The sequence below is a fragment of the Oncorhynchus tshawytscha genome, linkage group LG01 (assembly GCF_018296145.1).
Source record: "Oncorhynchus tshawytscha isolate Ot180627B linkage group LG01, Otsh_v2.0, whole genome shotgun sequence".
Classification (NCBI taxonomy): domain Eukaryota; kingdom Metazoa; phylum Chordata; class Actinopteri; order Salmoniformes; family Salmonidae; genus Oncorhynchus; species Oncorhynchus tshawytscha.
Window position 1 is genome coordinate 89,895,989 of NC_056429.1, and position 26,749 is coordinate 89,922,737.

At 40.6% G+C, this 26,749-nt stretch overlaps 1 protein-coding gene across 4 annotated transcripts in view; it reads left to right on the plus strand.

Moving 5' to 3' along the window:
* Positions 1-26,749, plus strand: part of LOC112234618 (phosphatase and actin regulator 2) — a 74,340-nt gene that overhangs the window by 34,618 nt on the left and 12,973 nt on the right. For all 4 annotated transcript variants that reach the window (XM_024402841.2, XM_024402842.2, XM_024402844.2 and 1 more), the window contains exons 2-4: positions 8,154-8,321; positions 18,184-18,258; positions 18,795-18,941. In XM_024402841.2, the coding sequence (XP_024258609.1) occupies positions 8,154-8,321; positions 18,184-18,258; positions 18,795-18,941 (390 nt within the window). The remainder of the gene's footprint in view (positions 1-8,153; positions 8,322-18,183; positions 18,259-18,794; positions 18,942-26,749) is intronic.

Here is a 26,749-nt window from a genome sequence, read left to right on the forward strand (position 1 = left end):
ATTAATGCAAAAACAAAGTGTTGGAGAAGAAAGTAAAAGTGCAATATGTGCCATGTAAAAAAGCTAACGTTTATGTTCCTTGCTCAGAACATGAGAACATATGAAAGCTGGTGGTTCCTTTTAACATGAGTCTTCAATATTCCCAGGTAAGAAGTTTTAGGTTGAGGTTATTATAGGAATTATAGGACTATTTCTCTCTCTACCATTTGTATTTCATATACCTTTGACTATTGGATGTTCTTATAGGCACTTCAGTATTGGCCAGTGTAACAGTATAGCTTCCGTCCCTCTCCTCGCCCCTACCTGGGCTCGAACCAGGAACACATTGACAACAGCCATCCTCGAAGTATCGTTACCCATCGCTCCACAAAAGCCGCGGCCCTTGCAGAGCAAGGGGAACAACTATACCAAGTCTCAGAGCAAGTGACATTTGAAACGCTATTAGCGTGCACCCCGCTAACTTGCTAGCCATTTCACATCGGTTACACCAGCCTAATCTCGGGAGTTGATAGGCTTGAAGTCATAAACAGCGCAATGCTTGAAGCACAGGAAAGAGCTGCTGACAAACGCACGAAAGTGCTGTTTGAATGAATGCTTACGAGTTTGCTGCTACCTTCCACCGCTCAGTCAGACTGCTCTATCAAATATCAAATCATAGACTTAATTATAACATAATAACACATAGAAATACGAGCCTTAGGTCATTAATATGGTCAAATTCCGAAACTATAATTTCGAAAATAAAACGTTTATTCTTTCAGTGAAATACGGAACCGTTCCGTATTTTTTCTAACGGGTGACATCCATAAGTCTAAATATTCCTGTTACATGGCACAACCTTCAATGTTATGTCATAATTACGTAAAATTCTGGCAAATTAGTTCGCAACGAGCCAGGCGGCCCAAACTGTTGCATATACCCTGACTCTGCGTGCAATGAATGCAAGAGAAGTGACACAATTTCCCTAGTTTAATATTGCCTGCTAACATGAATTTCTTTAAACTAAATATGCAGGTTTAAAAATATATACTTCTGTGTATTGATTTTAAGAAAGTCATTGATGTTTATGGTTAGGTACATTCGTGCAATGATTATGCATTTTTCGCATATGCGCTTTTGTTAAATCATCCCCCGTTTGGCGAAGTTGGCTGTCTTTGTTTGGAAGAAATTGTTTTCACAGTTCGCAACGAGCCAGTCAGCCCAAACTGCTGCATATACCCTGACTCTGTTGCACAGAACGCAAGAGACGTGACACAATTTCCCTAGTTAAAAGAAATTCATGTTAGCAGGCAATATTAACTAAATATGCAGGTTTAAAAATATATACCTGTGTATTGATTTTAAGAAAGGTGTTGATGTTTATGGTTAGGTTCACATTGGTGCAACGACAGTGATTTTTTTGCGAATGCGCTTGTTAAATCACCCGTTTGGCTATGATTAAGTAGGCTATGATTCAATGATAAATTAACAGGCACCACATCGATTATATGCAACGCAGGACAAACTAGATAAACTAGTAATATCATCAACCATGTGTAGTTAACTAGAGATTATGGTAAGATTGATTGTTTTTTATAAGATGCGTTTAATGCTAGCTAGCACCTTACCTCGGCTCCTTGCTGCACTCGCATAACAGGTAGTCAGCGTGCCACACAGTCTCCTCGTGGAGTGCAATGTAATCGGCCATGATCGGCGTCCAAAAATGCAGATTACCGATTGTTATGAAAACTTGAAATCGGCCATTCCGATTAATCGGTCGACCTCTAATACTGAGATCATGTGACAGATCATGTGACACTTAGATTGCACACAAGTGGACTTTATTTAACTAATTATGTGACTTCTGAAGGTAATTGGTTGCACCAGATCACATTTAGGGGCTTTATAGCAAAGGGGCTGTATACATATGCATGCACCACTTTTCAGTTTTTTATTTTTTGGAATTTTTTCATTTCCTATTTCCTTTCACTTCACCAATTTGGACTATTTTGTGTATGTCCATTATAAGAAATCCAAATAAAAATCTATTTAAATTACAGGTTGTAATGCAACAAAATAGGAAAACGCCAAAGGGGATGAATACTTTTGCAAGACACTGTATATGTCTAGGTTATACTCTATAGAGGTATACTATTAGGTTCTACTCTATAGCTCTATACTACTAGGTTGTACTCTGCACACACTGTACATGGAGTTTTCTATTGTGTTATTGACTGTACGTTTGTTTATGTGTAACTCTGTGTTGTTGTTGTTGTCGCACTGCTTTGCTTTATCTTGGCCAGGTCACAGTTGTAAATGAGAACTTGTTCTCTACTGGCCTACCTGGTTAAATAAAGGTGAAATAAAAAATAAAGAAATAATATATATTCTACTAAGTTGTACTCTGTAGATGTATACTACTAGGTTCTACTCTATAGATATAGGTAGGTAGGTATACTCTAAGGTTGTGTGTGACTTTGAATGAACGGAATGAACAAGGATGATCTGATCAATTGAAATACCATTATCTTTCTGCTTATCTTTTCCTTGTGACTGTTCCTCACCTCCTTATCTTGAACTAAATTATGTTTTAGTTCAAGGTAAAGTCATATCGAAAGAAATAAGGTCACATTTTACAGCCTAGGAATCTGAAAGCAACCTAGATCAGCAGTGGGTTGTTTACATAGATATATAGAGGACTCTAGTGCCCAAATGCCAGATTTAGCATGAGCAGGGCCATTGAGGCCTGTCACCATTTTAAAGTAGTCAACTGGATGGGACTTCCTATGGGTTAAGGAAGGATCACATAAGTCCATCCAGGAGTCAGACAATGAATTATAATCATGAGCAAACATTCCAAAACTGCAATGGGCAGTAAATCAACAATCTTGGCATTATACCTGTTCAAACAACCCACTCCAGGTGGCAGTATACACCCTTTCAGTTTGTTTACCAACTCATAGAAGTAGTAGAATAAGAAAATGGATTACTTCAAAATGAAGATGGCCTCATTGGTGCTGCCCATGCTCTCACAGACACCATAATGGGACGGATACAATGTTGCGTCCTCTAACTATCTCTATGGTTGTTTACAGGCAGGTGAATCGACTGCTCACTAGATCTTGGGGGAGTGTCCTTGGGAGGGAATGTGGGTGTGTTCCTCTCAGATTGGTGTGGAGGAGTGCTGTTTAGTCTCCATGTCTGACCCTTCACACAGCATAGAAACGCTAATGAAATCTATCATAAGGTGGCTGTCACAAGGTTCCTGGTAATTACGTTGTTAGGGATAAGATACCCTAGAGGGCTATACAACAAAGCAGAATCAATGAGTTAGCCAGCTAACTCTGATAAACAACCAGAAATAACCACTTATATTCTGATTAATTTAGAATGCTAATCATAGAGATGTGGTTTTGGTTGTTGAGTCAATTAGATCATGTCCATTGCAAGCTTATCTTTCTAAAAAAATAAAAGTTATTTCTGAATATTTTTGCAAGTAAGCTGGCTAACTCATTGATCCTGGTTTGTTGTATTCCCCTCTGGTCTCATGATCTTTGGAGAGCCAAACCTCCTGAGGTAATAATGTTAACCTATATGGCCTTTTTTGATGCTCAAATTGTCGCCTCCAGAAATCGACCTTTGAACCTACCTTCTGCTTTTGAATACTTGAGAACATTTTACTTACAGGCATCATAATTTTGCACTGAACAACAGTGAACAGCAAATCAAACAATAAGTGTAAAGTATAAGAGAGACGCTGGTGTGCTGTAAGTACCATGGCTTGAATTTTTGACACTCCCTGTTTCTCAAGCACATTATTTGACACTGTCTTGTTTCTTTTGTGTCAATGAGAACCTCCCATGTTTTGCTGTGTCAATGGGAACCTCCCATGTTTTGCTGTGTCATTGGGAACCTCCCATGTTTTGCTGTGTCATTGGGAACCTTCCATGTTTTGCTGTGTCATTGGGAATCTTCCATGTTTTGCTGTGTCATTGGGAACCTCCCATGTTTTGCTGTGTCATTGGGAACCTCCCATGTTTTGCTGTGTCATTGGGAACCTTCCATGTTTTGCTGTGTCATTGGGAATCTTCCATGTTTTGCTGTGTCATTGGGAACCTCCCATGTGTTTCCTTTATTTGGACAGGCCTTCATCCACTTCCCCTCCATCAGACAGAGACCCCCGGTTTTATATACATTAGGTCTGCTTATTTACAGCTACTTGGACATTAAATTGAACTGAGTTTGCATTGTTCTCGAGATGGTCTGGGATTCTATCACACGATGTGTTCAAACACCCCTTTATTCTTTCAACCATTTAAAGAAAAAAAACTTTAGGGTGGCGTTTCTCCCTCTCCTTCAGGGTGTTTCTGAAGGAGAGGGCGTTTCTCCCTCTCCTTCAGGGTGTTTCTGAAGGAGAGGGCGTTTCTCCCTCTCCTTCAGGGTGTTTCTGAAGGAGAGGGAGAGGGCGTTTCTCCCTCTCCTTCAGGGTGTTTCTGAAGGAGAGGGCATTTCTCCCTCTCCTTCAGGGTGTTTCTGAGGGAGTCCGGGGTTGTTTTATGTAGATACAGTGCATTCTGAAAGAATTCAGACCCCTTGACTTTTTCCACATTTGGTTACGTTACAGCCGTATTCTAAAATTGATTAAAATGTTTTTTCCCCCCTCATCAATCCACATACAATACCCCATAATGACAGAGCAAAAACAGGTTTTTAGAAAATTTTGCACATTTATTTAAAACCCCCCAGAAATATCACATTTATGTAAGTATTCATACCCTTTACTCAATACTTTGTTGAAGCACCTTTGGCAGTGATTACAGTCTTGAGTTCTTGGGTGTGACGCTACAAGCTTGGCCCACCTGTATTTGGGGAGTTTCTCCCATTCTTCTCTGCAGATCCTCTCAAGCTCTGTCAGGTTGGATGGGGAGCGTCGCTTCACAGCTATTTTCAGGTCTCTCCAGAGATGTTCGATCGGGTTCAAGTCCGGGCTCTGGCTGGGCCACTCAAGGACATTCAGAGACTTGTCCCGAAGCCACTCCTGCGTTGTCTTGACTGTGTGCATAGGGTTGTTGTCCTGTTGGAAGGTGAACGTTCACCCCAGTCTGAGGTCTTGAGCAGGTTTTCATCGAGGATCTCTCTGTACTTTGCTCCGTTCATCTTTCCCTTGATCCCGACTAGTCTCCTAGTCCCTGCAGCTGAACAACATCCCCACAGCATGATGCTTTCACCACCATGCTTTTTAAAATTTAAATTTCACCTTTATTTAACCAGGTAGTCTAGTTGAGAGCAAGTTCTCATTTGCAACTGCGACATGGCCAAGGTAAAGCAAAGCAGTTTGATACATACAACAACACAGAGTTACACATGGAATAAACAAACATACAGTCAATAATACAGTATAAAAAAAATAAGTCTGTATACAGTATGTGTAAATGAGGTAGGATAAGGGATGTAAGGCAATAAATTGGCCATGGTGGCGAAGTAATTACAATATAGCAAATAAACAATGGAATGGTAGATGTGCAGAAGATGAATGTGCAAGTAGACATACTGGGGTGCAAAGGAGCAAGATAAATAAATAAATAAATACAGTATGGGGATGAGGTAGTTGGATGGGCTGTGTACAGGTGCAGTGATCTGTGAGCTGCTCTGTCAGCTGGTGCTTAAAGCTAATGAGGGTGATATGAGTCTTCGACTCTCATATCAAAGGGTCTGAATACTTATGTAAATAAGCTATTTTTAAAATGTTTTTTTTATACATTTGCAAAAAAAATGTTTTATTTAATCCATTTTTGAATACGGGCCTAAGATGAAGCCTTGAGAGACACCACAGGTGATCGTGGTTGGTTCTGACTTGTCATTTCCTATGACAACATATTGTGTGCATTTGAAAAGGTAGGAGGTGAACCAGTGTAGGACGATACTGTCGAGACCTATCTGTTCCTTCAATCGATCCAGGAGGATGCTGTGGTCAACCGTGTTGAAGGCGGCACTGAAGTCAAGGAAGACGAGGATGTTTGGAAGTCCACTGTCAGCTGACACGAGGAGGTTGTTTACCACGCTGACGAGGGCCATTTCTATGGCCTGGACGATACCAGTACTGCAATATTTTTTCCATGGCAAAACTGAAAACATGAAGCAGACCAAACATTTTGATCCTTAAAAACCTGCTCTATGTAAAATATTGTGTGATATAGCTTGGAAAATAAATAAATGTGACCCTGGATGATAATGATGTTTGTTTCCAACATTAGGGCTGTTTTCCTAGAGAAGTTAAATCTGCTTTGTGTTTTGTTCCTTTGCCACGATACTAAAATGTATCGCGATACAGGTATCGTCCCGGTCCTAGGTGTTTCTCTACATTGGTTAGGCCTGAAACCGGATTGGAAATTCTCATAGTCTGAGTTTACACAGGCGATGATTGCACTTCTTGTGGTGTTAATCTTTTTGAAGAAGTAGGTGGCGAATCTTCCTCAGTCCTCTGTGGTAGTGTCTGTGGCAGTCCTCTGGAATAGTCCTCTGTAGTAGTCCTATGTGGTAGTCCTCTGTAGTAGTCCTCTGTAGTAGTCCTCTGTGGTAGGCCTCTGTAGTAGTCCTCTGTGGTAGTCCTCTGTAGTAGTCCTATGTGGTAGTCCTCTGTAGTAGTCCTCTAGTAGTCCTCTGTAGTAGTCCTCTGTAGTAGTCCTCTGTAGTAGTCCTCTGTGGTAGTCCTCTGTAGTAGTCCTCTGTGGTAGGCCTCTGTAGTAGTCCTCTGTGGCAGTCCTCAGTGGTAGCAGTGTTGTATGTAGAGTGTGAATTAATGGTGCAGATAAAACATTCAACAGCCATGGGCCATAGAACCTCCCTATTCTTGAAAAGTGAGGCATGAGTAAATGCCACACCTTATCTTTCCCCTCCAGCCTCAGTGTTTCCGGTCTGTTTCCATTCCCGGGCTTCTTACTTTGAAACAGGAAAGGGAAGGATTAGGGAAGGACAAGAATCTGGTCCCTAAACAAGTGAATCACTGTGAAAACCCTGGTGCAGCGCTGTATGAGAAGACTTCATTTCTACCCTAATACAGAGCTGTATGAGAAGACTTCATTTTCTACCCTAGTACAGAGCTGTATGAGAAGACTTAATCTGCTACCCTAGTACAGAGCTGTATCAAAATACTTCATTTTCTACCCTAGTGCAGAGCTGTATGAGAATACTTCATTTCCTACCTTAGTGCAGAGCTGTATGAGAAGACTTCATTTTCTACCCTAGTACAGAGCTGTATGAGAATACTTCATTTCCTACCCTAGTGCAGAGCTGTATGAGAAGACTTCATTTTCTACCCTAGTACAGAGCTGTATCAGAAGACTTCATCTGCTACCCTAGTGCTGCGCTGTATCAGAAGACTTCATCTGCTACACTAGTGCTGAGCTGTATCAGAAGACTTCATCTGCTACCCTAGTGCTGAGCTGTATCAGAAGACTTCATCTGCTACCCTAGTGCTGCGCTGTATCAGAAGACTTCATCTGCTACACTAGTGCTGAGCTGTATCAGAAGACTTCATCTGCTACCCTAGTGCTGAGCTGTATCAGAAGACTTCATCTGCTACCCTAGTGCTGCGCTGTATCAGAAGACTTCATCTGCTACCCTAGTACAGAGCTGTATCAGAAGACTTCATCTGCTACCCTAGTGCTGAGCTGTATCAGAAGACTTCATCTGCTACCCTAGTGCTGCGCTGTATCAGAAGACTTCATCTGCTACCCTAGTGCTGCGCTGTATCAGAAGACTTCATCTGCTACCCTAGTGCTGAGCTGTATCAGAAGACTTCATCTGCTACCCTAGTGCTGCGCTGTATCAGAAGACTTCATCTGCTACCCTAGTACAGAGCTGTATCAGAAGACTTCATCTGTTATTTTGCTCTGCTATGGAGATTATAATTTGTTTTGCAAAGAGGAGAAATGACTAAATGCACCAAAGTTGGGATAATCGTTTTACAGAATTATTGGCCTAGAAAGTCCAATTAAAGTCAAGTGAAAGTACAGTTTATTACTGATATGTACTGACTTGAATATACCATTGTTCAATATCCACAATTTCTAATTTTGTGTTCAGTGATTCTTGAAGCCTTATGTTCCACATAGTAATGAACAGTAAATGTGTACATTTTTTCTGATCAGGTGTTCTTGTGTGATTTCCCACAGTTGACGGACTGGAAAAATGTTCTCTGGCCAGCTGTGATGTTGTGGTGGGCAGCACCCAGAATCCTCCACTGAAGCAGAAGGGGAAGCTCTCCACTATAGGGAAGATCTTCAAACCCTGGAAGTGGCGCAAGAAGAAAACCAGCGACAAGTTTCAGGACCTATCCATATGTATGTCTGAAGTAGCCTCATCACATACTGCTTCATTATGCTGTAGCCAACTCCTTCATCGTTGTCATTCCACATGTTTTCATGTATTATGCTGTAGCTAACTCCTTCATCGTTGTCATTCCACATGTTTTCATGTATTATGCTGTAGCCAACTCCTTCATTGTTGTCATTCCACATGTTTTCATGTATTATGCTGTATGTATTATGCTGTAGCCAACTCCTTCATTGTTGTCATTCCACATGTTTTCTTGTATTATGCTGTAGCCAACTCCTTCATCGTTGTCATTCCACATGTTTTCATGTATTATGCTGTAGCCAACTCCTTCATCGTTGTCATTCCACATGTTTTCATGTATTATGCTGTAGCCAACTCTTTCATCGTTGTCATTCCACATGTTTTCATGTATTATGCTGTATGTATTATGCTGTAGCCAACTCCTTCATCGTTGTCATTCCACATGTTTTCATGTCTTATGCTGTAGCCAACTCCTTCATCGTTGTCATTCCACATGTTTTCATGTATTATGCTGTAGGCAACTCTTTCATCGTTGTCATTCCACATGTTTTCATGTATTATGCTGTAGCCAACTCCTTCATCGTTGTCATTCCACATGTTTTCATGTATTATGCTGTAGCCAACTCCTTCATCGTTGTCATTCCACATGTTTTCATGTATTATGCTGTATGTATTATGCTGTAGCCAACTCCTTCATCGTTGTCATTCCACATGTTTTCATGTATTATGCTGTAGCCAACTCCTTCATTGTTGTCATTCCACATGTTTTCATGTATTATGCTGTAGCCAACTCCGTCATCGTTGTAATTCCACATGTTTTCATGTATTATGCTGTAGCCAACTCCTTCATCGTTGTCATTCCACATGTTTTCATGTATTATGCTGTAGCCAACTCCTTCATCGTTGTCATTCCACATGTTTTCATGTCTTATGCTGTAGCCAACTCCTTCATCGTTGTCATTCCACATGTTTTCATGTATTATGCTGTAGGCAACTCTTTCATCGTTGTCATTCCACATGTTTTCATGTATTATGCTGTATGTATTATGCTGTAGCCAACTCCTTCATCGTTGTAATTCCACATGTTTTCATGTATTATGCTGTAGCCAACTCCTTCATCGTTGTCATTCCACATGTTTTCATGTATTATGCTGTAGCCAACTCCTTCATCGTTGTCATTCCACATGTTTTCATGTATTATGCTGTAGCCAACTCCTTCATCGTTGTCATTCCACATGTTTTCATGTATTATGCTGTATGTATTATGCTGTAGCCAACTCCTTCATCGTTGTCATTCCACATGTTTTCATGTATTATGCTGTAGCCAACTCCTTCATTGTTGTCATTCCACATGTTTTCATGTATTATGCTGTAGCCAACTCCTTCATCGTTGTAATTCCACATGTTTTCATGTATTATGCTGTAGCCAACTCTTTCATTGCTGTCATTCCACATGTTTTCATGTATTATGCTGTAGCCAACTCCTTCATCGTTGTCATTCCACATGTTTTCATGTATTATGCTGTAGCCAACTCCTTCATTGTTGTCATTCCACATGTTTTCATGTATTATGCTGTAGCCAACTCCTTCATCGTTGTCATTCCACATGTTTTCATGTATTATGCTGTAGCCAACTCCTTCATTGTTGTCATTCCACATGTTTCCATGTATTATGCTGTAGCCAACTCTTTCATTCCACATGTTTTCATGTATTATGCTGTAGCCAACTCCTTCATTGTTGTCATTCCACATGTTTTCATGTATTATGCTGTAGCCAACTTTTTCAGTGTTGTCATTCCACAGTTTTCATGTATTATGCTGTAGCCAACTCCTTCATCGTTGTCATTCCACATGTTTTCATGTATTATGCTGTATGTATTATGCTGTAGCCAACTCCTTCATCGTTGTCATTCCACATGTTTTCATGTATTATGCTGTAGCCAACTCCTTCATTGTTGTCATTCCACATGTTTTCATGTATTATGCTGTAGCCAACTCCTTCATCGTTGTCATTCCACATGTTTTCATGTATTATGCTGTAGCCAACTCTTTCATCGTTGTCATTCCACATGTTTTCATGTATTATGCTGTATGTATTATGCTGTAGCCAATTCCTTCATCGTTGTCATTCCACATGTTTTCATGTATTATGCTGTAGCCAACTCCTTCATTGTTGTCATTCCACATGTTTTCATGTATTATGCTGTAGCCAACTCCTTCATTGTTGTCATTCCACATGTTTTCATGTATTATGCTGTAGCCAACTCTTTCATTCCACATGTTTTCATGTATTATGCTGTAGCCAACTCCTTCATCGTTGTCATTCCACATGTGTTCATGTATTATGCTGTATGTACTATGCTGTAGCCAACTCCTTCATCGTTGTCATTCCACATGTTTTAATGTATTATGCTGTAGCCAACTCCTTCATCTTTGTCATTCCACATGTTTTCATGTATTATGCTGAAGCCAACTCTCATCGTTGTCATTCCACATGTTTTCATGTATTATGCTGTATGTATATTATGCAGTAGCCAACTCCTTCATCGTTGTCATTCCACATGTTTTCATGTATTATGCTGTATGTATTATGCTGTAGCCAACTCCTTCATCGTTGTCATTCCACATGTTTTCATGTATTATGCTGTAGCCAACTCCTTCATCGTTGTCATTCCACATGTTTTCATGTATTATGCTGTAGCCAACTCCTTCATTGTTGTCATTCCACATGTTTTCATGTATTATGCTTTATGTATTATGCTGTAGCCAACTCTTTCATCGTTGTCATTCCACATGTTTTCATGTATTATGCTGTAGCCAACTCCTTCATCGTTGTCATTCCACATGTTTTCATGTATTATGCTGTAGCCAACTCCTTCATCGTTGTCATTCCACATGTTTTCATGTATTATGCTGTAGCCAACTCCTTCATCGTTGTCATTCCACATGTTTTCATGTATTATGCTGTAGCCAACTCCTTCATTGTTGTCATTCCACATGTTTTCATGTATTATGCTGTAGCCAACTCTTTCATTCCACATGTTTTCATGTATTATGCTGTAGCCAACTCCTTCATTGTTGTCATTCCACATGTTTTCATGTATTATGCTGTAGCCAACTCCTTCATCGTTGTCATTCCACATGTTTTCATGTATTATGCTGTAGCCAACTCCTTCATCGTTGTCATTCCACATGTTTTCATGTATTATGCTGTAGCCAACTCCTTCATCGTTGTCATTCCACATGTTTTCATGTATTATGCTGTAGCCAACTCCTTCATCGTTGTCATTCCACATGTTTTCATGTATTATGCTGTATGTATTATGCTGTAGCCAACTCCTTCATCGTTGTCATTCCACATGTTTTCATGTATTATGCTGTAGCCAACTCCTTCATTGTTGTCATTCCACATGTTTTCATGTATTATGCTGTAGCCAACTCCGTCATCGTTGTAATTCCACATGTTTTCATGTATTATGCTGTAGCCAACTCTTTCATTGCTGTCATTCCACATGTTTTCATGTATTATGCTGTAGCCAACTCCTTCATCGTTGTCATTCCACATGTTTTCATGTATTATGCTGTAGCCAACTCCTTCATTGTTGTCATTCCACATGTTTCCATGTATTATCCTGTAGCCAACTCTTTCATTCCACATGTTTTCATGTATTATGCTGTAGCCAACTCCTTCATTGTTGTCATTCCACATGTTTTCATGTATTATGCTGTAGCCAACTTTTTCAGTGTTGTCATTCCACAGTTTTCATGTATTATGCTGTAGCCAACTCCTTCATCGTTGTCATTCCACATGTTTTCATGTATTATGCTGTATGTATTATGCTGTAGCCAACTCCTTCATCGTTGTCATTCCACATGTTTTCATGTATTATGCTGTAGCCAACTCCTTCATTGTTGTCATTCCACATGTTTTCATGTATTATGCTGTAGCCAACTCCTTCATCGTTGTCATTCCACATGTTTTCATGTATTATGCTGTAGCCAACTCTTTCATCGTTGTCATTCCACATGTTTTCACATGTTTTCATGTATTATGCTGTAGCCAACTCCTTCATTGTCATTTGTCATTCCACATGTTTTCATGTATTATGCTGTAGCCAACTCCTTCATCGTTGTCATTCCACATGTTTTCATGTTTTATGCTGTAGCCAACTCCTTCATTGTTGTCATTCCACATGTTTCCATGTATTATGCTGTAGCCAACTCTTTCATTCCACATGTTTTCATGTATTATGCTGTAGCCAACTCCTTCATTGTTGTCATTCCACATGTTTTCATGTATTATGCTGTAGCCAACTTTTTCAGTGTTGTCATTCCACAGTTTTCATGTATTCATGCTGTAGCCAACTCCTTCATCGTTGTCATTCCACATGTTTTCATGTATTATGCTGTAGCCAACTCCTTCATTGTTGTCATTCCACACTCCTTGTTTTCATGTTTTCATTATTAGCCAACTCCTTCATCGTTGTCATTCCACATGTTTTCATGTATTATGCTGTAGCCAACTCTTTCATCGTTGTCATTCCACATGTTTTCATGTATTATGCTGTATGTATTATGCTGTAGCCAATTCCTTCATCGTTGTCATTCCACATGTTTTCATGTATTCTGCTGTAGCCAACTCCTTCATTGTTGTCATTCCACATGTTTTCATGTATTATGCTGTAGCCAACTCCTTCATTGTTGTCATTCCACATGTTTTCATGTATTATGCTGTAGCCAACTCTTTCATTCCACATGTTTTCATGTATTATGCTGTAGCCAACTCCTTCATCGTTGTCATTCCACATGTGTTCATGTATTATGCTGTATGTATTATGCTGTAGCCAACTCCTTCATCGTTGTCATTCCACATGTTTTAATGTATTATGCTGTAGCCAACTCCTTCATCTTTGTCATTCCACATGTTTTCATGTATTATGCTGAAGCCAACTCTCATCGTTGTCATTCCACATGTTTTCATGTATTATGCTGTATGTATTATGCAGTAGCCAACTCCTTCATCGTTGTCATTCCACATGTTTTCATGTATTATGCTGTATGTACTATGCTGTAGCCAACTCCTTCATCGTTGTCATTCCACATGTTTTCATGTATTATGCTGTAGCCAACTCCTTCATCGTTGTCATTCCACATGTTTTCATGTATTATGCTGTAGCCAACTCCTTCATTGTTGTCATTCCACATGTTTTCATGTATTATGCTGTAGCCAACTCCTTCATCGTTGTCATTCCACATGTTTTCATTTATTATGCTGTAGCCAACTCCTTCATCGTTGTCATTCCACATGTTTTCATGTATTATGCTGTAGCCAACTCCTTCATCGTTGTCATTCCACATGTTTTCATGTATTATGCTGTAGCCAACTCCTTCATTGTTGTCATTCCACATGTTTTCATGTATTATGCTGTAGCCAACTCTTCATCGTTGTCATTCCACATGTTTTCATGTATTATGCTGTAGCCAACTCCTTCATTGTTGTCATTCCACATGTTTTCATGTATTATGCTGTAGCCAACTCCTTCATCGTTGTCATTCCACATGTTTTCATGTATTATGCTGTAGCCAACTCCTTCATCGCCAACTTGTCATTCCACATGTTTTCATGTATTATGCTGTAGCCAACTCCTTCATTGTTGTCATTCCACATGTTTTCATGTATTATGCTGTAGCCAACTCCTTCATCGTTGTCATTCCACATGTTTTCATGTATTATGTATGTATTATGCTGTAGCCAACTCCTTCATTGTTGTCATTCCACATGTTTCCATGTATTATCCTGTAGCCAACTCTTTCATTCCACATGTTTTCATGTATTATGCTGTAGCCAACTCCTTCATTGTTGTCATTCCACATGTTTTCATGTATTATGCTGTAGCCAACTTTTTCAGTGTTGTCATTCCACAGTTTTCATGTATTATGCTGTAGCCAACTCCTTCATCGTTGTCATTCCACATGTTTTCATGTATTATGTTGTATGTATTATGCTGTAGCCAACTCCTTCATCGTTGTCATTCCACATGTTTTCATGTATTATATGCTGTAGCCAACTCCTTCATTGTTGTCATTCCACATGTTTTCATGTATTATGCTGTAGCCAACTCCTTCATCGTTGTCATTCCACATGTTTTCATGTATTATGCTGTAGCCAACTCTTTCATCGTTGTCATTCCACATGTTTTCATGTATTATGCTGTATGTATTATGCTGTAGCCAATTCCTTCATCGTTGTCATTCCACATGTTTTCATGTATTATGCCAACTCCTTCATTGTTGTCATTCCACATGTTTTCATGTATTATGCTGTAGCCAACTCCTTCATTGTTGTCATTCCACATGTTTTCATGTATTATGCTGTAGCCAACTCCTTCATTGTTGTCATTCCACATGTTTTCATGTATTATGCTGTAGCCAACTCTTTCATTCCACATGTTTTCATGTATTATGCTGTAGCCAACTCCTTCATCGTTGTCATTCCACATGTGTTCATGTATTATGCTGTATGTACTATGCTGTAGCCAACTCCTTCATCGTTGTCATTCCACATGTTTTAATGTATTATGCTGTAGCCAACTCCTTCATCTTTGTCATTCCACATGTTTTCATGTATTATGCTGAAGCCAACTCTCATCGTTGTCATTCCACATGTTTTCATGTATTATGCTGTATGTATTATGCAGTAGCCAACTCCTTCATCGTTGTCATTCCACATGTTTTCATGTATTATGCTGTATGTATTATGCTGTAGCCAACTCCTTCATCGTTGTCATTCCACATGTTTTCATGTATTATGCTGTAGCCAACTCCTTCATCGTTGTCATTCCACATGTTTTCATGTATTATGCTGTAGCCAACTCCTTCATTGTTGTCATTCCACATGTTTTCATGTATTATGCTTTATGTATTATGCTGTAGCCAACTCTTTCATCGTTGTCATTCCACATGTTTTCATGTATTATGCTGTAGCCAACTCCTTCATCGTTGTCATTCCACCAACTCCTTCATGTTTTCATGTTTTTTATTATGCTGTAGCCAACTCCTTCATCGTTGTCATTCCACATGTTTTCATGTATTATGCTGTAGCCAACTCGTTGTCATTTCATGTCATTCCACATGTTTTCATGTTGTCATTCCACATGTTTTCATGTATTATGCTGTAGCCAACTCCTTCATTGTTGTCATTCCACATGTTTTCATGTATTATGCTGTAGCCAACTCTTTCATTCCACATGTTTTCATGTATTATGCTGTAGCCAACTCCTTCATTGTTGTCATTCCACATGTTTTCATGTATTATGCTGTAGCCAACTCCTTCATCGTTGTCATTCCACATGTTTTCATGTATTATGCTGTAGCCAACTCCTTCATTGTTGTCATTCCACATGTTTTCATGTATTATGCTGTAGCCAACTCCTTCATCGTTGTCATTCCACATGTTTTCATGTTTTATGCTGTAGCCAACTCCTTCATTGTTGTCATTCCACATGTTTTCATGTATTATGCTGAAGCCAACTCCTTCATCGTTGTCATTCCACATGTTTTCATGTATTATGCTGTAGCCAACTCCTTCATCGTTGTCATTCCACATGTTTTCATGTATTATGCTGTATGTACTATGCTGTAGCCAACTCCTTCATCGTTGTCATTCCACATGTTTTCATGTATTATGCTGTAGCCAACTCCTTCATCTTTGTCATTCCACATGTTTTCATGTATTATGCTGAAGCCAACTCCTTCATCGTTGTCATTCCACATGTTTTCATGTATTATGCTGTATGTATTATGCTGTAGCCAACTCCTTCACTCCTTCATCTGTTGTCATTCCACATGTTTTCATGTATTATGCTGTAGCCAAACATTCCATGTTTTCATTGTTGTCATTCCACATGTTTTCATGTATTATAGCCAACTCCTTCATCGTTGTCATTCCACATGTTTTCATGTATTATGCAACTCCTTCATCGTTGTCATTCCACATGTTTTCATGTATTATGCTGTAGCCAACTCCTTCATCGTTGTCATTCCACATGTTTTCATGTATTATGCTGTAGCCAACTCCTTCATTGTTGTCATTCCACATGTTTTCATGTATTATGCTGTAGCCAACTCCTTCATTGTTGTCATTCCACTCCTTCATTGTTGTCATTCCACATGTTTTCATGTATTATGCTGTAGCCAACTCCTTCATCATTGTCATTACACATGTTTTCATGTATTATGCTGTAGCCAACTCCTTCATTGTTGTCATTCCACATGTTTTCATGTTTTCATGTATTATGCTGTCATTCCAATGTTTTCTATTTCATGTTTTCATGTATTATGCTGTAGCCAACTCCTTTGCTGTCATTCCACATGTTTTCATGTATTATGCTGTAGCCAACTCCTTCATCGTTGTCATTCCACATGTTTTCATGTATTATGCTGTAGCCAACTCCTTCATTGTTGTCATTCCACATGTTTTCATGTTATAGCCAACTCCTTCATCGTTGTCATTCCACATGTTTTCATGTATTATGCTGTAGCCAACTCCTTCATTGTTGTCATTCCACATGTTTTCATGTATTATGCTGTAGCCAACCAACTCCTTCATTGTTGTCATTCCACATGTTTTCATGTATTATGCTGTAGCCAACTCCTTCATTGTTGTCATTCATGTTTTCATGTATTATTGTCATTGTTGTCCACATGTTTTCATGTATTATGCTGTAGCCAACTCCTTCATTTTCATGTATTATGCTGTAGCCAACTCCTTTGTCATTCCACATGTTTTCATGTATTATGCTGTAGCCAACTCCTTCATTGTTGTCATTCCACATGTTTTCATGTATTATGCTGTAGCCAACTCCTTCATCGTTGTCATTCCACATGTTTTCATGTATTATGCTGTAGCCAACTCCTTCATTGTTGTCATTCCACATGTTTTCATGTATTATGCTGTCGCCAACTCCTTCATCGTTGTCATTCCACATGTTTTCATGCCAAACATGACATGAAACTTGTGCCATTCGCTATCCCCTCACATGATTAACATCCCCGCAAAGTTTGAATCTATTGGTTTGCATCTTGCGTGACTCTGCCATTCCGGGCAAACTACATAGTGTATACCCTAACTAAAGTATATCTTGTGGATTTGACATTTATGTAAAAATGTGAAGCTTGATTAAAAGAATATCAGCAGGCTAGGGGCAGGTTTGACAGGAGTGAGTGTAATCATGGGTTTAATTTCTCAAGCATCCTCCACTGTTTCTGTACTATGAATGATGTAACACAGAACTAAATGAAGTGATAACTGATCATCATATGCAATCTTGTTGAGCTATTCATGTCATACTAGACCTGGCTTCAAATAGTTTGACCATTTGATTGAGCCTGTCTGAATGCCAGCTGGGTCGGACAGCTATTTAAAGAAAAACAATACTACTGGAACCCAATTCTGTTGTCTGTGTCATACCTGTCTGGCTAGTAGTAGGAAGGCCTTCTCAAGGTCATCTTTTGTTGTGATAATCGACTTTTGAACACAAATGCTGTTATTATATATTTTTTTTACAGAATTGACTTATTTAATGGTCTACTTTCCCTACTACATCATGGCTCCTTGACCCTAAGCTGTCCATCTGTCACATGGTCTGTTCTAGTTGTATTCTTCTGTGTAATGTTTCCTGGACTTTTATTTCATCCCTGCTGTACATATAGTGTGTGTGTGTGTGTGTGTGTGCGTGTGTGTGCGTGTGTACACACTGGGTAATATCCTACCATGTCATTGCAAAGATCACAAAATGAATGATTACATCTGGCCAATGATTAACTCTGCCTTGCTCATCTCCATAGTTCTGGAGAGGAAAATCTCCACGAGGCAAAGTCGAGAGGAGCTGATAAGACGAGGAGTCCTCATTCCTGATCAAGGTGAGAGTTACGGTGGGAAAATGAATGTATTTAACAGCGTGCATTTGTTTAAGGCCCTCCCCCAATCCCCTGTTTCCCTCTGTGGCATTGTCATGCCAAAAACCACTCTCACACGAGCTGCTGTCCTCTACTAACAATTTACCTGAATCAACAAGTTTGTGTTTTTATAACCAGTGGAAAACTCCCTGATGTTAGCTGTTGCTACGATGGGGAAGAAACCCAAACTGCAGTACCATCTAAGTTGTTTGTCCTCCTGGTAGTCACTGAAGAGCAAGAGTAATGAGGCCCAGGAGAGGACTCTGTTGCTGCCCTCAGTAACATCCCCCCCTCCCCCTACATTGTTACATTCTAATTTAACCTTACTTCAAATCTTCAAGGATGAAAAATGACATTTTGTTCTTAAGGGAGTTAATCTCATGGTAAACGTAAATGTCTCAAGCCAGAAGCCTCCTTGTATTCCTCGTGTGTACTGTATACTGAGTGGATGTAAAATAGTAAAATAGCTTCATATCACCCCCTGTTAAATGTTTCCTTAGGACCAGAGGACCCAGTGAACCCTGAAACTCTAAATGGCCACGCCACGCTTAGTCTGGGGTCAGAGGAGGTCAAAGTTGACATAGAGTCTCCTGAAACGCCTTCAGAGGGGAAGACCGAAGAGTCAGAGAATTCTGAAGACAAAGCAGGTATACTGGAATGCTTTTAACACGTTTGTCTGTAAGCAGGCCAAAGCTAAATGAAATGGCAAGGTCTAAATCCATTCAGTGTTTGATTGAATAATGTGTCCACTAGCGTTTCCTATTTTGGCTTTGACCTCCAAGCATGAGTCTGAACAGAGCAATAACCCATCCACTGATGGCCAATATTACCCTGTTAGACCTGCAGGAGTATTGCCATCTGAAGCTTTTAACGTGTTGTGGGGGTTTCTCAATTCAATTTGTACTGGTTTTTCCACCCCATATCCATTAAGATGTATCCATCGTTGTTCATCTTTTAGCAGATGGCTGATCGGCACAGGGCTGCACACTGCAGCAGAATGTATCCAGATACACCTTCTATGTTAAATCCCCTTGATGCTTGGATAGAGAAATTAAAGAGTAGAAATCGCTTATTCTTAAGACCTGCAGGTCAAACGAGTCTGTCACTTCTGCAATGATCAAATGCCTTCTGTACTCTTACTGATCATACCACTGGAGCCAGAGCTCTGGCCTCTTCAGATCAATAGTAAGCCACTCCACTGCTCCCCACGTAAGACCAAAGACAAACTGGAATGACCGGCTAGATCTCTCTCCAATGACACATTCAGAGTGGTTCAGCTGGTCAATGCAGGTCAGGAAAACTGATTCAATTGAGTTCTCAGTTCATTACAGAGCCACTTGGCGCCCTGTCAGGGCAGATACTCAGACTATGCCTCATCTCATCTCATCTCATCCTCATCATGCCCAAGCACTGAGGGCAATGCCTGGCAATAATAATGTGCTGCTTTAATGAATGCATCGGGAGCATGGTCGTGACAGCTCAGATGAGTAAGAATGTGGAGAGAAATTCTCCTATGTTGACCCCATAAGATATACTTTATAAGTCCATACTAGATTGACATTTGTCTTCTACTTTTGTCCCCTCCGATATAAACACACACGTTAGGTTAGAGGTCAAGTCACATCATAAAGGTTTGTTAGACCTTTCTTCATACCTCCGATATACAGTGGCTTGTGAAATTATTCACCCCCCTTGGCATATTTCCTATTTTGTTGCCTTACAACATGGACTTAAATTGTTCTGCTGGAAGGTGAACCTCCATCCCAGTCTCAAATCTCTGGAAGACTGAAACTGAAACGGGTTTCCCTCAAGAATTTCCCTGTATTTAGCACCATCCATCATTCCTTCAATTCTGACCAGTTTGCCAGTCCCTGCCGATGAAAAACATCCCCACAGCATGATGGTGGTCTTATCTAACCAGAGTATCTTCTCAAATCATATCAAATTTAATTTGTCACATACACATGGTTAGCAGATGTTAATGCGAGTGTAGCGAAATGCTTGTGCATCTAGTTCCGACCATGCAGTAATAGCTAACAAATAATCTAACCTAACAATTTCACACAAGTGTAAAGGAATTAATAAGAATATGTACATAAAAATATATGAATGAGTGATGGCCGAACAGCTTAGGCAAGATGCAGTAGATGGTATAGAGTACAGTATATACATATGAGATGAGTAATGTAGGGTATGTAAACATTATATAAAGTGGCATTGTTTAAAGTGGCTAGTGATACATTTATTACATCCATTTTTTTATTATTAAAGTGGCTGGAGTTGAGTCAGTATGTTGGCAGCAGCCCCTTGATGTTAGTGATGGCTGTTTAACAGTCTGACGGCCTTGAGATAGAAGCTGTTTTTCAGTCTCTCGGTCCCCGCTTTGATGCACCTGTACTGACCTCGCCTTCTGGATGATAGCGTGGTGAACAGGCAGTGGCTTGGGTGGTTGTTGTCCTTGATGATCTTTTTGGCCTTCCTGTGACATCGGGTGGTGTAGGTGTCCTGGAGGGCAGGTAGATTGCCCCCGGTGATGCGTTGTGCAGACCTCACTACCCTCTGGAGAGCCTTGCGGTTGAGGGCGGAGCAGTTGCCGTACCAGGCGGTGATACAGCCCGACAGGATGCTCTCAATTGTGCATCTGTAAAAGTTTGAGTGTTTTTGGTGGCAAGCCGAATTTCGTCTGCCTTCAGAGGTTGAAGAGACCACGCTGTCTGTGTGGGTGGACCATTTCAGTTTTTCCGTGATGTGTACGCCAAGGAACTTAAAACTTCCCACCTTCTCCACTACTGTCCCGTCGATGTGGATAGGGGGCTGCTCCCTCTGCTGTTTCCTGAAGTCATCTCCTTTGTTTAGTTGACATTGTAGTTAGTTAGACATTGTGTGTGAGGTTATCCGAGAGCCATCCCCTCCTCCCTGTAGGCTGTCTCGTCGTTGTTGGTAATCAAGCCTACCACTGTAGAGTCGTCTGCAAACTTGATGATTGAGTTGGAGGCGTGTAAGGCCACGCAGTCATGGGTGAACAGGGAGTACAGGAGAGGGCTGAGAACGCACCCTTGTGGGGCCCCAGTGTTGAGGATCAGCGGGGTGGAGATGTTGTTACCTACCTTCACAACCTGGGGGTGGCCCGTCAGGAAGTCCAGGACCCAGTTGCACGGGGCAAGGTCGAGACCCAGGGTACAATGGTGCTAAATGCTGAGCTGTAGTCGATGAACAGCATTCCTACATAGGTATTCCTCATTGTCTCCAACATGCCTCTTGGCGAACACCAAACGTCTTTGCTTATTTTTTTCTTAAGCAATGGCTTTTTCCTTGCCACTCTTCCGTAAAGCCCAGCTCTGTGAAGTGTACGGCTTAAAGTGGTCCTATAGACAGATACTCTAATCTCTGCTGTGGAGCTTTGCAGCTCCTTTAGAGTTATCTTTGGTCTCTTTGTTGCCTCTCTTCATGGTGCCGCTTGCTTGGCGGTGCACCTTGCCTAGTGGTGTTGCAGACTCTGGGGCCTTTCAGAAAAGGTGTATATCTACTGAGATCATGTGACACTTAGATTGCACACAGGTGGACTTTATTTAACTAATTATGTGACTTCTGAAGGTCATTTGTTGCACCAGATCTTATTTAGGGGCTTCATAGCAAAGGGGGTGAATACATATGCACACACCACTTTTCAGTTTTACATTTTTTAAAATGTTCTTTTCACTTTACCAATTTGGACTATTTTGTGTATGTCCATAGCATGACATCCAAATAAAAATATATTTAAATTACAGGTTGTAATGCAACAAAATAGGAAAAATGCCAACAGGGGTGAATGCTTTTGCATATGGCACTGTAAACACACGTTAGGTTGGAGGTCAGGTCACAGCTTAAGGGTTTGTTAGACCTTTCTTCATTCCTCCGATATGCACATAATGCAACGACTTTATGTTCCCCACTTTTACGATTATTAGTGAGACTGTGTCTGTCTGACTCCCTCCATCTGGGTGTTGGTATATGACAGGAGAGGTTGCTCTGCTCCCCCTCCTCTACCCTCATAGTGAGAAATGAAAACAAAGCTACTCCAAATGGGAACCAGGCCAGAACGAACCAGGCCAGAACGCGGGAGGCCCCCCAAAAAAGCCCTACCACTGCAACTCCCAAATCAGCTGGTGGGGTTACAGCAGGGCGCAGGGACGGAACCATGGAGGGTAAAAAGCTGGGCAAAAGCACAGGCAAGCAAGCTACTGCTCTGTCCCACAAACAAAACCCTCGAAACAATTACCGTGGGAGCGGTGAGTATCAGTGGTGCTGGTTGGTTGGGAGAGAGCGAGAGAGAAGCCTGTTTGCATGCAAAACCCGTCTTCGCATGTGGAAGGCCTCCCTCCGTCCATCAGTATCAGTCCATCCATCCTTGTCCCCCCTCAGGAATGAATGGTAGTGTCCATACTAGAATAGGCTGAGGATTTACAGTAGTTGAAAGTTTTTGTTTTTTTGTAGCAAAAAGGGAAGTGAGAAGAGTGTGTACAGAGTGTTGCCTGCAAAGACTTTTACACAGCAGAGCACTACAATGAGACGATGTGTCCCATTTGTGTTCCCCTGCTTGCTGTCTGCCTGCAGCCTCTCTGCCTGCTGCCTTCCTTCTGCCTGCCTGCATCTGTCTGTTGTTTGCCTGCTGTCTGCCTGCTGTCTGCCTGCTGCCTTCCTGCTGCCTACCTGCTGTCTGCCTGCCTGCCTTCTGCCTGCCTGCTGTCTGCCTGCTGTCTTTCTGCTGTCTGCCTCTGAGAACCCTTGCTCATGTGGTTTCTTTTTGTCTTTGGTGCATGAGGATCTGGTTCATAGGATCGTTTGGTTCCCCAGGTCCTGCGTGGCCATGTCGTGTTTGTGTGTGTCTGTCCTGTCTGTCCTGTCTGTCCTGTCTGTCCTGTCTGTCCTGTCTGTCCTGTCTGTCCGTCTGTCCCGTCTGTCCTGTCTGTCCTGTCTGTCTGTCTGTCTGTCCTGTCTGTCCTGTCTGTCCGTCCTGTCTGTCCGTCTGTCCGTCTGTCTGTCCGTCCGTCCGTTTGTCCGTCCGTCCGTCCGTCCACATGTCTCATTTGACCCCATTAGAATAAACTATGCTACTCAGGGCCAATAGTGTTGCATGTGATGGGCATGCCTGCCAAACTATGTATTTTATGATTCACATTCACAGTTCACATTGTTCTCTTGTTGAGTGGCAGTAGTTTATTGAGTTCACATTGTTCTCTTGTTGAGTGGCAGTAGTTTATTGAGTTCACATTGTTCTCTTGTTGAGTGACAGTAGTTTATTGAGTTCGCATTGTTCTCTTGTTGAGTGACAGTAGTTTATTGAGTTCACTTTGTTCTCTTGTTGAGTGACAGTAGTTTATTGAGTTCACTTTGTTCTCTTGTTGAGTGACAGTAGTTTATTGAGTTCACATTGTTCTATTGTTGAGTGACAGTCGTTTATTGAGTTCGCATTGTTCTATTGTTGAGTGACAGTAGGTTATTGAGTTCACATTGTTATCTTGTTGAGTGACAGTAGTTTATTGAGTTCGCATTGTTCTCTTGTTGAGTGACAGTAGGTTATTGAGTTCACATTGTTCTCTTGTTGGATGACAGTTTATTGAGTTCACATTGTTCTCTTGTTGAGTGACAGTTTATTGAGTTCACATTGTTCTCTTGTTGAGTGACAGTAGTTTATTGAGTTCACATTGTTCTCTTGTTGGATGACAGTTTATTGAGTTCACATTGTTCTCTTGTTGAGTGACAGTAGTTTATTGAGTTCACATTGTTCTCTTGTTGAGTGACAGTAGTTTGAGTTCACATTGTTATCTTGTTGAGTGACAGTAGTTTATTGAGTTCACATTGTTCTCTTGTTGAGTGACAGTAGTTTGAGTTCACATTGTTCTCTTGTTAAGTGACAGTAGGTTATTGAGTTTACATTGTTATCTTGTTGAGTGACAGTAGGTTATTGAGTTCACATTGTTCTCTTGTTGAGTGACAGTAGGTTATTGAGTTCACATTGTTCTCTTGTTGAGTGACAGTAGTTTGAGTTCACATTGTTCTCTTGTTGAGTGACAGTAGTTTGAGTTCACATTGTTCTCTTGTTGAGTGACAGTAGTTTATTGAGATCACATTGTTCTCTTGTTGAGTGACAGTAGTTTATTGAGTTCACATTGTTCTCTTGTTGAGTGACAGTAGTTTGAGTTCACATTGTTCTCTTGTTGAGTGACAGTAGTTTATTGAGTTCACATTGTTCTCTTGTTGAGTGACAGTAGGTTATTGAGTTCACATTGTTATCTTGTTGAGTGACAGTAGGTTATTGAGTTCACATTGTTCTCTTGTTGAGTGACAGTAGTTTATTGAGTTCACATTGTTCTCTTGTTGAGTGACAGTAGTTTATTGAGTTCACATTGTTCTCTTGTTGAGTGACAGTAGTTTGAGTTCACATTGTTCTCTTGTTGAGTGACAGTAGTTTGAGTTCACATTGTTCTCTTGTTGAGTGACAGCAGTTCATTGAGTTCACATTGTTCTCTTGTTGAGTGACAGTTTATTGAATTCACATTGCTCTCCTGTTGAGTGACAGTAGTTAATTTGGTTTTGAATAGCTTCGGTATATCTACCAAATGGCGTTTCCACAATACAACCTCTATCCACAATACGGCCTGTATCCAAAATACAACCTCTATCCACAATTCGGCCTGTATCCACAATTCGGCCTGTATCCACAATTCGGCCTGTATCCACAATACGGCCTGTATCCAAAATGCGGCCTGTATCCAAAATGCGGCCTGTATCCAAAATGTGGCCTTGTATCCAAAATGCGGCCTGTATCCACAATGCGGCCTGTATCCACAGTACGACCTCTATCCACAATACGGCCTGTATCTACAATACCACCTCTAGCCACAATATGACCTTTGGAGCACCTTAAATGAAATTTGAGGCAAAAGGGCAAATTCCCACTTCCATCATTCACTGAATCAGATTGCTCATTCAGATTAGCAAATTTAGGCATGACATGCCAGCAACAAACGCTGGCACTACACATTCAAGTATATCTGACCAAATTATGAAAGACAAGTAATATTTAACTCTGTAAAGTGAGTGTGGAAGAGGTGAAAAAATTGTTGTCTATCAAAAATGGCAACCCACTGGTGGTCTGACAACTGGGATAGAACATTACTGAGGATAATAGTGGACGATATTGCCACTCCCATTTGCCATATCTTCAATTGAAGCCTACTAGAAAGTGTGTGACCTCAGGCCTGGAGGGAAGCAAAAGTTATTCTCCCACCTAAGAACAATAATGCCCCTTTAACTGGCTTAAATAGCCGACCAATCGGCATATTACCAAACCTTAGTAATCTTTTTGAAAAAATTGTGTTTGACCAGATGCAATGCTATTTTACAGTAAACAAATTGACAACAGACTTTCAGCACACTAATAGGGAAGGACATTCAACAACCACAGCACTTACACAAATGACTGATGATTGACTGAGAGAAATTTATGATAAAAAGATTGTGGGGGCTGTTTTGTTAGACTTCAGTGTGGCTTTTGACATTAACGATCATAGTCTGCTGCTGGAAAACATATGTGTTATGGCTTTACACACCCTGCTATAATGTGGATAAAGAGTTACTTGTCTAACAGAACACAGAGGGTGTTCTTTAATTGAAGCCTCTCCAATATAATCCAGGTAGCACATCTGTACTAGGATTAAATGTCAGGAATTGTGAAAAACTGAGTTTAAATGTCTTAGGCTAAGGTGTATGTAAACTTCTGACTTCAACTGCACATTTAAACTCAGTTTTTCACAATTCCTGACATTTAATCCTAGTAAAAATGTTCTGTCGTAGGTCAGTTGGGATCATCACTTTGTTTTAAGAATGTGAAATAATAATAATAATTAATAATAATAAAAATAGTGGAGAGTGATTTATTTCAGCTTTTATTTCTGTCATCACATTCCCAGTGGGTCATAAGTTTACATACACTCAATTAGTATTTGGTAGCATTGCCTTTAAATGGTTTAACTTGGGTCAAACGTTTCAGGTAGCCTTCCACAAGCTTCCCACAATATGTCGGGTGAATTTTGGCCCATTCCTCCTGACAGAGCTGGTGTAACTGAGTCAGGTTTGTAGGCCTCCTTGCTCGCACACACTTTTCAAGTTCTGCCCACAAATGTTCTATGGGATTGAGGTCAGGGCTTTGTGAAGGCCACTCCAATACCTTGACTTTGTTATCCTTAAGCCATTTTGCCACAATTTTGGAAGTATGCTTGGGGTCATTGTCCATTTGGAAGACCCATTTACGACCAAGCTTTAACTTCCTGACTGATGTCTTGAGATGCTGCTTCAATATATCCACATAATTTTATTTTCTCATGATGCCATCTATCTTGTGAAGTGCACCAGTCCCTCCTGCAGCAAAGCACCCCCAGAACATGATGCTGCCACCCACGTGCTTCACGGT